General features: G+C 41.5%; 1 protein-coding gene across 4 annotated transcripts; it reads right to left on the reverse strand.

Moving 5' to 3' along the window:
- Nucleotides 1-300: 300 nt before the first annotated feature.
- Nucleotides 301-10,534, reverse strand: LOC121399008. 4 transcript variants are annotated; one of them, XM_041578753.1, is made up of 7 exons: nucleotides 10,369-10,534; nucleotides 5,888-7,061; nucleotides 5,067-5,303; nucleotides 2,841-2,863; nucleotides 1,556-1,648; nucleotides 1,201-1,323; nucleotides 301-677 (listed from the first exon to the last, which is right to left on the reverse strand). In XM_041578753.1, exons 2-7 carry the CDS (start codon nucleotides 6,156-6,158, stop codon nucleotides 549-551), a joined length of 876 nt encoding a protein of 291 aa, XP_041434687.1. In that variant the 5' UTR covers nucleotides 6,159-7,061; nucleotides 10,369-10,534; the 3' UTR covers nucleotides 301-548. The 4 variants fall into 4 exon arrangements, with proteins under 4 accessions (XP_041434687.1, XP_041434685.1, XP_041434688.1 ...); XM_041578751.1 differs by having other exon boundaries at nucleotides 5,888-6,169; nucleotides 10,369-10,532; XM_041578754.1 differs by lacking the exon at nucleotides 1,201-1,323 and having other exon boundaries at nucleotides 1,613-1,648; nucleotides 5,888-6,169; nucleotides 10,369-10,473.
- Between the last annotated feature and the right edge of the window lie 1,182 nt (nucleotides 10,535-11,716).

The following is an 11,716-nucleotide window of genomic DNA, read 5'->3' on the forward strand; positions in this document are numbered from 1 at the left end:
CAGAACAATGCAGGATGCAGATCTGGCTGTTGGATGGCAAGTATCATAGGGCTTTATTAAATGCTTTTGATGATGCTTTTTCAGTTGGGTGAAGAATTCTAATGTTAATGGAGTTACAGGCGCAGGTGTAAAATACAGGGATCTCTTGTCTCTTGTGCATATAGTGTTGGGGAAACAAGGTTGATACTAAGTGCTAATTAGCACAATACTATGCAGAATCTCCTTAAGGAAATAACAGGAGAAATGTTGAATGATTGTGGTAGAGAATATGTTCGAATAGAAGAAGCAGACAACACTCCGTTCACCCAAACAAACATTTTATTGAGCCATGCATCAAAAAAAACAAACCTACTTGCCAAGCAATATGGGAACATGGGATTTCTAATAAGCAGTTGGTTTGGTTACAATAGAGAATTGTGTTTCCAAGGTTCAATGTTTAGTCTACAGGATGAAGTGCGTGAGGTTTAGAGATATATATCACATTCAGGAAGGAGGGTTCTGTTCCAAGCGCTGGAAAGGACCTTCTCTGGGTTCATGGAGAGAAGGTCTTAATGCTTACGGGTGAGAGTATTAGAGTAACGTTCTCCTCTCCTCTCTACTCCTCTCCTCTCTAGAGTAACACCCAGAATGATTATAACAATTATGCAAATTCCAAAGAGAACGATACAAGCGTGTTTCTGAAAGACAGATAAGATATATTTATATATAAGACATGAAAATACCTCCTCCATATGTTACATAACAGCAAGTTGAGTGACACAGCATTGGTGCATCTATAATAAAATGTGCCGCCTACTGTACAGAGCGATTGTTTTATGGAATTTTTACATCTTCTTGAAGGAATTTGTCATAAATTGGAAAACCTGGACCTCTACGTGGCATCATTAATCCCCCAAGTGCCCCTGTGCCGTGGCATTCCAGCCAGCTGAGTGAGGGTGAGTAAGGGTTAACACACACCACAGGGAACATGTGTAAAGCCTCTCTTAACAGAGTTCAATATGTAAAAACATGTTCTTATGCATTATACTTCAAACCAAATATTTAAGCATAAAACTTAATCAATAGAAACGACTCACCAAATTGAATAGGTGGCCCAGGTGCTCCTGCTCTATGATTAAGTGTCCTAGTGACACGAGGCGTGAGATGTTTATATAAATAAAATTTTTACTCATCCATGAGTCTGAGCTGTGCGTGACCTACCAGAGTGCCATGATCTTCTGCTGGTGAGATGTTATAGTATTCTAATGGTTTCACAAGGCCATTGCTTAGATTGGATAGTCTAGGGTCCACCAGGCTCTTGTGCTGATGATATTGATCCCCTCTCTGAAACCACAGAGATTTTTTATATGCCCTACTTCACTCTCTTATGGCTTAATCTCCTAAATTTTATGTTGGTCTTGCCAATATTACAGTGGGTGTTTATGTGTTGGGGGAGAGGGCATGGAAGGAACCACACCACATCAGAAGGTCTTTGTGCAGGACAAATTACCCAGGATCTCGTTCATACACTCTACACACAGGCTAAACGGTCATAGCTATTGGTAGATGGTCTGACCTTGGACAAGTTAGTGATCTGATAGAAAAGTCTTGCTCTAAGCACATGCTTTCGTACCTCATTGATTCTCTGGAGGGAAATTCTTCTGTCAGCCTTTCAAAGAAAAAAGCAAAATGAAAAGAATTATTTTATTCTGAAATTCCCAGATAACACTATAACCTGAAATCTCTTCTCCTCTGTAAATTGCATTGTTTTCTCTTGGCCTAGTGTGGAGTCTGGGTCATCAGAAGGGCATCATCATGTGTAGGCTTGGTGCACCATAGTATGCAGGGGGTGCAATCATTTTATCACTGGATAGGATTTCATACCACACTACTAGGGATGCACCAAATCCACTATATGGGATTCGGCCGAATCCCTGAATCTTTTGTGAAAGATTTGACCGAATACTGAACCAAATCCTAATATGCATATTAGGGGCTGGAAAGGAAAAAGTGGAACATTTTTTTTTACTTCTCTGTTTTTTGATGAAAAGTTTGTTGACTTTCCTTCCTGAAAATAATTTGCATATGCAAATAAGGATTCCGTTCAGCCAGGCACAAGGATTCAACCAAATCCAAATCCTGCTGGAAAAGGTCAAAATCTTGGTCAAATCGTGAACCAAATCCTATACACTACTCTGAGAACCCTATGAATCGTTGGGTATTATAAAGCTGACAAAAATATCATTCAATAAAGAGGCCAAAGTGCTAAATACAGATAAAAAGCTGTGCCCCAAATTTTGGAACCATTAGTGAACCGGCCCTTTCATAAAAAGGCCCTATAATGCACCTGGGCATGCTCAGATATCTTAGACATCACCCCATGACATAGTCAGCTAAATATTGCTGTTGGGGACCCCTGAGGAATGCATGTAGGTATAAATTTTAAAAATTAATGTGACATGAAATGTGTTGGAGTGGGGAAATAACAAAGTGCAGAGGAGAAACGTAGAGAAATGAAAAGAGTTCTGAAGAGAGGGGTAGATGGAGAGAAGATCAGATCAGAAGAGGCAGGATAAGGAAGAACAAGACATAAGAATAGGAAAGGGGGGATGAAGACTAATATAAAAAAGGAGAATAAAGTATAGAATCAAAATACAGAACATGACAGAATGGAGCAGAGAAATTCAGGAAATCCTGGTTCCTGTATCTAAGGCTTCTACCACCCAGTCTGACAATATGGCTGAACAGACAACCACCAAAAAGGATTCAAAAGGAAACTTTAGTAATGGATTCACAACCTTAACCCCCCATACAGGCCAGAGGAGCTAAAGCAAATTCCACCAATGAAAAGTAATACTTACCGGATACTGGACATAGTTGTTTACTACAAAGAAAAGAAAGCAAAAAAAGGTTACTGAGAAACAAGACTTTACTAATCAGGTCCTTACGGCAAGTAGGATGGGATCTGCCAAATGTAATGTATAATGAAATAACTAATCATGTGCTTGATTACAATTCAGATCAAAGAGAAGAATCATCCCCAACCAATTTGGTGTTTGCATGGTTTATAAAATGACCTGCTTCAAAAATGGAAATGTTATCTGCTGAGCCATGCAGCATGTATCTTTTATAAACGTCCAGTTTTAAAGATGGAAAATCAATACTAACAAGCCATGCAGCATGTATAGTTTACAAATGTCCAGCTTCAAAGATTGAAATCATGACCAACTAGCTATGCAGCATGGTTATTTCATGATTGTCCAGTTTCAAAGTTGGAAGCCATTACTAACCAGCCATGCACCATGTATAACATACCTCCCAACATTATGGAAGTAAAAAGAGGAACAAAAATTTTTTTCCCGCATGTAGTGCAGCAATTTTTTGACCACACCCTTTCTGTGGCCACACCCCCTAATTACCATGTTTGTTTTACAAAATTTGGCAGGTTATGAAAGTTTGAAAATATTTCTCCTTATCTAAACTGTGTTTTTGTGTCTCAAAATTGTTACAAAGTATCTTATTTGCACCTGTTAGCTGTTCTGGGCTCTCTGCTAAAAGCCAATTAAGTGAGAAACTTTGTTTCTGTTTCTGGCTGTTCAGTGCGAAGAAAAGAGGGACTTTCCAGTACAAATCAGGGACTGCGGGTTGAGCTGTCAAAAGAGGGACTGTCCCTCCCAAAAAGGGACAGTTGGGAGGTATGGTATAATATAGAAATGCCCAGCATCTAAGACAGGGATGTCCAAACTACGGCCCGAGGGCCACATGCGGCCCAGGATGCATATGAATGCGGCCCTGCTTGGTTGCAGGGGAAACGTCATGTCGCAAAGGATATAGGAGGAGGAGGGACTCTGCCCATTGCCCAGTTAGTAATAATAATATAACAATAAGTCTATTTAATATCCAGTTGTCCCATATTCCAGTGTATAGCTCCATCTGGTTATCCAACTGGCATTGTAGTTCTTTTCTGTGTATTTCCTTTACTTTTACAAATCAAACGTGTTTGTGTATTTCATATGTGGCCCCAGACAATTTTTCTTTTTCCCATGTGGCCCGGTGAGTCAAAAGTTTGGACACCCTGATCTAAGATAAAGATGATTACTGCCTAGTCATGCAGCATGTATCTTTTATAAATGCCCAGTTTTAAAGATGGAAATCAGTACTAACTAGCCATGCAGCACGTAAAGTTTAGAAATGCCCAGCTTCTAAGATGGTGATTATTACTGAGTAGTCATGCAGCATGTATCTTTTAATAAATGCCAAGTTTTAAAGATGGGAATCAGTACTAACTAGCCATGCAGGACTTACAGTTTAGAAATGCCCAGCTTTTAAGATGGAGATGATTACTGCGTACCCATGCAGCATGTATCTTTTATAAATGCCCAGTTTTAAAGATGGAAGTCAGTACTAACTAGCCATGCAGCATGTACAGCTTAGAAATGCCCAGCTTCTAAAATGGAGATGATTCCTGAGTAGCCATGCAGCATGTATCTTTTATAAATGCCCAGTTTTAAAGATGGAAATCAGTACTAACTAGCCATGCAGCACGTATTGTTTAGAATTGCCCAGCTTCTAAGATGGAGATGATTACTGAGTAGTCATGCAGCATGTATCTTTTATAAATGCCCAGTTTTACCAAAGGAAATCAGTACTCAATCAGTACTAGCCATGCAGCATCTATAGTATAGAAATGCACAGCTACAACAATGGAAATGATTTTTAACTTGCCATGCAGGGTGGATATTTTAAAAATGTCTACCTTCAAAGATGGAAATGATTACTAACTAGCCATGCAGCATGTATATTTTATAAATGTCCATTTGCAAAGAGTTGACACTGACTCCTTCAAACCCTCTTTAAAAAAAAGTCTTAGATGTGCAACTCAAAATAAAAGCCATGTATCTGTGGAATATCTCCTTGATTAGTAATTGATTAGTGACAAGACAGCCCTGTTGATGAAGCCAAGACTATAGGTAATGGGTACAGAAGGGGGCCAGAGAGACGGCAGTCTGTTATTTGCTCTGACCAATGTGATCAGTGTTATAATGCTTACAGCAAATGTATCTAAGCAGAGGTGGTATAATTACTACCTGAGGTTTCAGGACGATGGTCCTTGTTGATTTTCCCACTTATTAACCTCTTCATATGAACCAATTTGTTTCCAGTGAAATTTGATGCTTCTCCTTGATAATTCTTGTCCTGGTCACCGAAGAGGTAGAGTTCTATGGTCAGTCTCCCAATGCTCGGCTGCTTCTGCAGGATATTGTTCTTGGCCTCCAAACAGCTGTCCTCCACATCATCTATCACTACAATGACCCCATCTCTTCCTACATAATAGAGAACAATTTATTATAATTAGTATAGTTTTTAATTGACAACAAACACAATGTATTGTCTAGTAAGGAACAGAAGGCACAATGTGGTCCTAACGTAGCAAAGTGAGTAATAATAATCTCTAAGTTGCCATAGGTTTTTGGAAAGTTGGTTAAGCCTTCTTGTGTACTAAAAAGTTCATATTTAGAACTGTTGAGAAGGTCTTAAGGGGCCTTAGTTTGCAAGTTTCTGATGGAACACTAGCACAAGGCTGTTGGGCCAATTCAACCAATGGGAGATGCGGTCCTGTAAACAGTACAAGTCCAGTGATGTATCAGAAAATCTACAAGGCTGAACTTTACTGGGTCATGTCTAAGGCAACTGAACTTTTTTTGAGTTTTCAAGAAAACTCAAAAAGTCCAGTTGCCTTAGACTTAACCCTACTAGATACTATATATCATGACCTGGATGAATAAGAAATCTCCATAGACATGAACTTTACTGTGTTTTCTCAGGAACATGCAGATATTTAAAAAGGTGGCATTCCATTCTAATATTTGCCAAAAGTCACAATGATCAAGAAGATGATGTCAAATACCTAGACAACGAGACAAATCGTCCAGTTCTTTGTCATAGAGAGCGTCTGTCACGTCGGCTACATTTATCCTTCCTCTTTTCATGGAATGGTACAGGATGGCAAAGGTGCACTTATAGGCCTCGTCCATAACCTCCATATAGTTGGTGTTGGTGATATGTATAGTTCGAACGTCATTCACTCCAGGTATGGTCAGGAGGAAAGGGATTAGCCAATCAAACTCATCCCGAGTATCTTGTGAAAAGATGCCGACCACATGCTTGTATGCCATCATTATTCTGCCTACTGAATCAGACCAAACATTGCAAGGTGTCAGTCACAACATCAAATGTTCAGAAAATTCCTTAATACTTGAAATGTAGAATGCATGAATATACAATTTTTAACCAAATCCATTACGTTGCATGCTTATACAGCTGTATACCTGTTTTGTTGAGTTTTATGCATCATATAAACCCAACCCCGACATGTATAAGCAAGATTGTGACTGCAGCATTGTCTTGGTGTAAAGGTTTTCTTATGCCAACCAGCCACTAGATCCTTTACCCTATACAATTTACATATGTAACCCATTGCCATGCCATTTTTACCCATTCTCACTGCAGACCACCTCATCTGCTAACACTCACTGCAGTACAGGGTGTGGCCAGTGTCAGAAACTCCCTGGTTTCAAACCAGGGACCTGTTATGTTCCAGACACTGCCCCTTCTGCTTGAGCCACAGGAGGCAGTATTGTGACAGCCTGACTCTGACCGGATGCCTTTTGTTTTGCTGAATATTGTGTCAGTTGTTCCTAGTCCACGCCCTCTCTCCAACTGAGGGCAAATGCTCCTTTGAGGGTTATTTAAGACTATTCCCAGACACCCCATTGCTGGATTATTGGTCTTCCTGCTAATTCCAAGCCTCATGTTGTGGCAATTTGGTTCCTGTTCTTGTTCCTGCTCCTGAATCTGGTAATCTTGTCTTGTTCATGTCCTGTTCCTGTCTGGTCCTTGTTCCTTTGATATTGATCTCCCGTTGTTGACCTCAGATGGTTTTTCGACTTTGCATGTACTCTGCCTGTCTTGACCTTTGGCCTGTTCCTGATACACTCTGTCTGCCGCCTGCCCTTGACTTTTGGCCCGAACCTGGACTTTGCTGCCATTATATCTCTCTGCAGAGATTTGTGCACTTTTTTCTGTAATAAAAAATAACGTTATACAGCACATTGGCTCCTGTTGGCCAATCCTTACATTCTGTCTATTAAATAGTTTAGAAGAGCAGCAGTAGAAAAACTCCAGTGGACAATGTTGGGATTGGGGTTTCACTCCGAACCATGGCAACATCAATAGCTTAAAAAACAATAAAAACATTTATTAAGGACCAGTTTCTCATAATAATTAGATGGAAGAATATGGCTCATCTTTTGTATATCTCCTTAAGAAGGCAGTAATAGATAAAGCCAACACTTACTGTGCGTCAATAGTCATACGAGAGGGGGCTGCCATTTTGGGAGCCTGTGTTAGGATAGACAATTATATTTTGTTATAGACCACAAAACTTACAGCCAGGGCCGCCATCAGGGGGGCACATGGGGTAGTCCTGTACCAGGCCTGGGCCTAAAGGGGGGCCTGGCTATTTTGAAAAGTGCAGTACAGCTGCCCCTTGGCAGTGCCGAAGCTTCTCCACCTCTTCGGAAGTCCTGAATCGGCGAAAAGCTTCCCGAAGCCGCAAAAAAGACCCAAAGTCACCAAAGGAACCGAAATTGAAGTCCTGAAGCCACGAGGTCAGTTTTACTGAACACCAATGTTAGAGAGAATGAAACCAGCTCCTGTCTACATAAAATATATTACAAAGACGTAGGTCTGGTTAAAGGGCAACTTCACCCAAAACCTGGTGTTATTTAACAAACATGCATTATTTAAAAGGGAATGCTACAATCTGCCATTTTAAACTAATATTTGATCGATTTAAATATAAAAAAGGTATTACATTGAATTTGGCCACCCATGCAAAGAGCCAAATCTGATCAATAAGCCCCAGGATGTGGTCAGTTCATAGTGCTACCAACGGAAACCCGTCAGACTTTCTAACAAGCTGCACAGGAAGGAACATGACTCTTCCTCTCTCTACCAACCACAACTGGTACATACCGTAGAGTGAGTCTGACCTAAATGAACCTCTACTTCTATATATTTATTTCTTAACTAGAAGAAAAAAACATTGTAAAAGATGTATCTGCCACCTATACTGCCCATTATGTTTCTACCGAACTGCTTAAAGAAATATCTGACTTCAGACACCCTGGTCAGACACCCTGAACAGAACATTAAATAACTTAGAGCCAGTGGTTCTTTAAAGGGAAACTGTCATGGGAAAATTTTTATATTCAAAATGAATCAGTTAATAGTGCTGCTCCAGCAGAATTCTGCACTGAAATCCATTTCTCAAAAGAGCAAACAGATTTTTTTATATTCAATTTTGAAATCTGACATGGGGCTAGACATTTTGTCAATTTCCCAGCTGCCCCTGGTCATGTGACTTGTGCCTGCACTTTAGGAGAGAAATGCTTTTCCTTCTCAATGTAACTGAATGTGTCTCAGTGGGACATGGGGGGGACATGGGTTTTTACTATTGAGTGTTGTTCTTAGATCTACCAGGGAGCTGTTATCTTGTGTTAGGGAGCTGCTATCTGGTTACCTTCCCATTGTTCTGTTGTTTGGCTGCTGGGGGGAAATGGATTTCAGTGCAGAATTCTGCTGGAGCAGCACTATTAACGGATTCATTTTGAAAAAGATTTTTTTCCCATGACAGTATCCCTTTAAAACAACACTTACCTGTTTATCTGCTGGAACTCAACAACAGTGTCTGAGATTTCATTTCCAGGTGCTACAATACAGTCACATCACAATGTTTTAGTAGTTACTTCCCCTGATGTTATGGGAACAGGCAGGGGAATTAATAACCATCAGCAGTAGTCCTCACAATCAAGTGTCCCCAGTCCTCAGAGTACAAGGCCCTCAAGGTGGCACTACTCTTGAAATCTCTCTATTCATGAGTCTATTCACTTGATTGAGTCCCAACACTGGGAGAGTACTGACCCTTTTGGTTTCCTCCTTGGAGCCCTTGGCTGCTTTGCTAACTACCTTCAGCCTTCCTCTTCCTCCCAACATGAAATGTTATAGGATCTAACATCACACTGGCTCTCCAGTATCCTCCAGCCCCTCCAGCAGGTGGGGTCCAACCTTATAGCAACTCCCCTCTTAAAGACTTCAGGCATGTGAAACCCTTGCCCTATAAACAACTACAATGGAACAACTACAAAGAAAACGTTTAACCTTGAATGGAAAACAGCTCTCCCCTCCCAACTCTGAAAAGAAACATTTTAGACTGACGTCACCTCTTAAGTGAACGTCTTTAAGCAAAGGTGAGCCAACCCGTACCCCCTACAGATTCAAACAATATTTGCAGTTTCTTTGAATGGGGAAATGGCAAAGAGGACACAGAGTACAAGGTGTGGGTAGAAGGGAAGAGTAGATGGATATATGGAGAGGAAGGTAAGATAGTGAAGACCATAAGTGTTAGTGAGAAAGAAAACAGTGGATAGAGATGTTGGGAGAAGGCAGAGAGCACAGAAATAAAAGAAGTTACAGAGGAGGTGGAAAGAGCACAGATATGTTGGGAGGAATAGATGAGGGCATGGAGAGAAGTGCTGGAGCAATAATACTGTACAGGTGGGCAAGAAAGGATTAGGGAAGGGAGAGGTAAGAATAAGAATTAGGTTAGAATGTCTGTACTCATTTAATAACTACGCCAGTAGCAACCAATCAGCAATTCATTGAGATCATTGAAGCCTTGAAAGTGAAAGCAAAGATCTAACCGATTACTATGGGCAAATGCTCTGGCACAATAAACACCAAATAAGGTATAACCAGCATTTCTTACTGAAATCCCTCATTGTTGCTTAATAACATGTAACCTTGTATGATATGAAGGGACACAGGGACCTTCTGCCCTATTTAGCTCCTATTCTCCACTTTCTCTGTGCAAGCCAATCATCAGGCTTCAGGGCCATGACATAACACAGGCATTGTGGACCATTGACTCTTTCGGGTGAGACTGACCTCGTATTACATGACTGTAAGAAAACAGACAGGCCCACCAGGATACATCCAAGAAGAAAATGGCCATAACCTTTCCATAATTCATGTCACTTTCCCCAAGAGAGATCTCATTAACCCAACAAACACATTGTACTGTTAATTATAATGCCCTAGTATCTAAATAAATATAAGAACCCTTGGTTTTGTATGAAGGCAGCAAAATATCTTAGATACTTACTTCTGCCCATTTTTCCTGCCTCCGACTGCAGCAAAAGTGTTTCTTCTTCTCCCCATGTTCCCTGCCCTGGGCTGCTACCTCTCCTAATTCTCTACTTTCTGGTTTCTTCTCAGAAGTGAAGGCATGTGGTGCCCATCTATGTGTGACCAACCCTCCCCACTTACTGTAACTGGGTCTCTGGAGAAGACTTGGTTCCTTGCTGAGACAAACGCGGCTTCTGTGCAGAATGTTCTGTGAGTTTACTCAAAATGAAAGTAGCATGATGTATCAGCCCAACTCCCACATCAACATCCTCATTACAAATATACTCTCACGCCACTTAGTGCTTCCAAACGAAAGCTACATGTTAGTATTTATAATCAGCCACCATTACGTGACTGTAAAGTTATATGTTAATATATAAATTTCAGATAGAAGCGACTGTTAATAAACTGGCAATAAATTAACAGAGAGATCATAAGCTAAAATATACAGAACAATGCAGGATACAGATCTGGCTGTTGGATGGCAAGTATCATAGGGCTTTATTAAATGCTTTTGATGATGCTTTTTCAGTTGGGTGAAGAATTCTAATGTTAATGGAGTTACAGGCGCAGGTGTAAAATACAGGGATCTCTTGTCTCTTGTGCATATAGTGTTGGGGAAACAAGGTTGATACTAAGTGCTAATTAGCACAATACTATGCAGAATCTCCTTAAGGAAATAACAGGAGAAAGGTTGAATGATTGTGGTAGAGAATATGTTCGAATAGAAGAAGCAGACAATGGGGGGCGGGGCGGCATGTAGAGCAGGAAAGACGTGCTACTAGGAGCTCCGTGCCGGAACCCGCTGTCAGCCCATTAAATGTGCATCCTGAGGGCTGGGTAACATACCTGCAACCTCCCCTGCTGCTCCGCTGTCTACCCCGCACTGATCGGTGCAGTTGGAATGGGCAGAAACCGCAATCACACGCCAAAAACGAGGCGCGCACGAGCTGAGGCAAAAATCCAAGATGGCGACCGCAGGCACACTGTAGACGCCGTACAGCAGCAGCAGCAAGGTGAGCAGCGCACTCGAGACATAGGCGCTCAGGCTGCGCATAAATTGGAGCGCTTTGTCCGTGAGCCTGGTGTTGGGGGCAGCAGGGCCACAGTCAATCCCCCTGTCCTGGAGGTGGCTGACGCAGTCATGCAGGAACCCCATGTTTCACTGGAGGTGGGGGAGGGAGTAAGCACGCAGCAGGCTGACTTGCTAGGGCCTGGGGACATTGCACACAGCTCTGCCTCTACCCTGCTGGAGAGTAACACCCTGGCTGAGATAGTGTCCCTGCTGCACAGCAACCATGCCACCACTATTGGCAAAATGGATGAACTCCGCTCTGACTTTACCATACTTCGGCATGACATACAGAACATTAGAGAGCGCACCCAAGAGGTTGAGAGACGTGTGGGTGAGCTTGAGGATACAGTTAACCCTTTCCAGGAACGGATGCAGTCCATGGAATCAAGGCTGGCCACTACGGAGGCAAAAGCA

The sequence above is a fragment of the Xenopus laevis genome, chromosome 9_10S (assembly GCF_017654675.1).
Source record: "Xenopus laevis strain J_2021 chromosome 9_10S, Xenopus_laevis_v10.1, whole genome shotgun sequence".
Classification (NCBI taxonomy): Eukaryota; Metazoa; Chordata; class Amphibia; order Anura; family Pipidae; genus Xenopus; species Xenopus laevis.

Excerpts from the sequence above, each read along its gene's own strand:
- LOC121399008 (XM_041578753.1), bottom strand. The coding sequence starts at position 6,158 with ATGATGGCATACAAGCATGTGGTCGGCATCTTTTCACAAGATACTCGG. Across the intron at positions 5,304-5,887 it reads CGATTTGTCTCGTTGTCTAG|GAAGAGATGGGGTCATTGTA; the intron begins GTATTTGACATC and ends TCTATTATGTAG. Across the intron at positions 678-1,200 it reads CAGAAGATCATGGCACTCTG|AAACACGCTTGTATCGTTCT; the intron begins GTAGGTCACGCA and ends TCTGTCTTTCAG.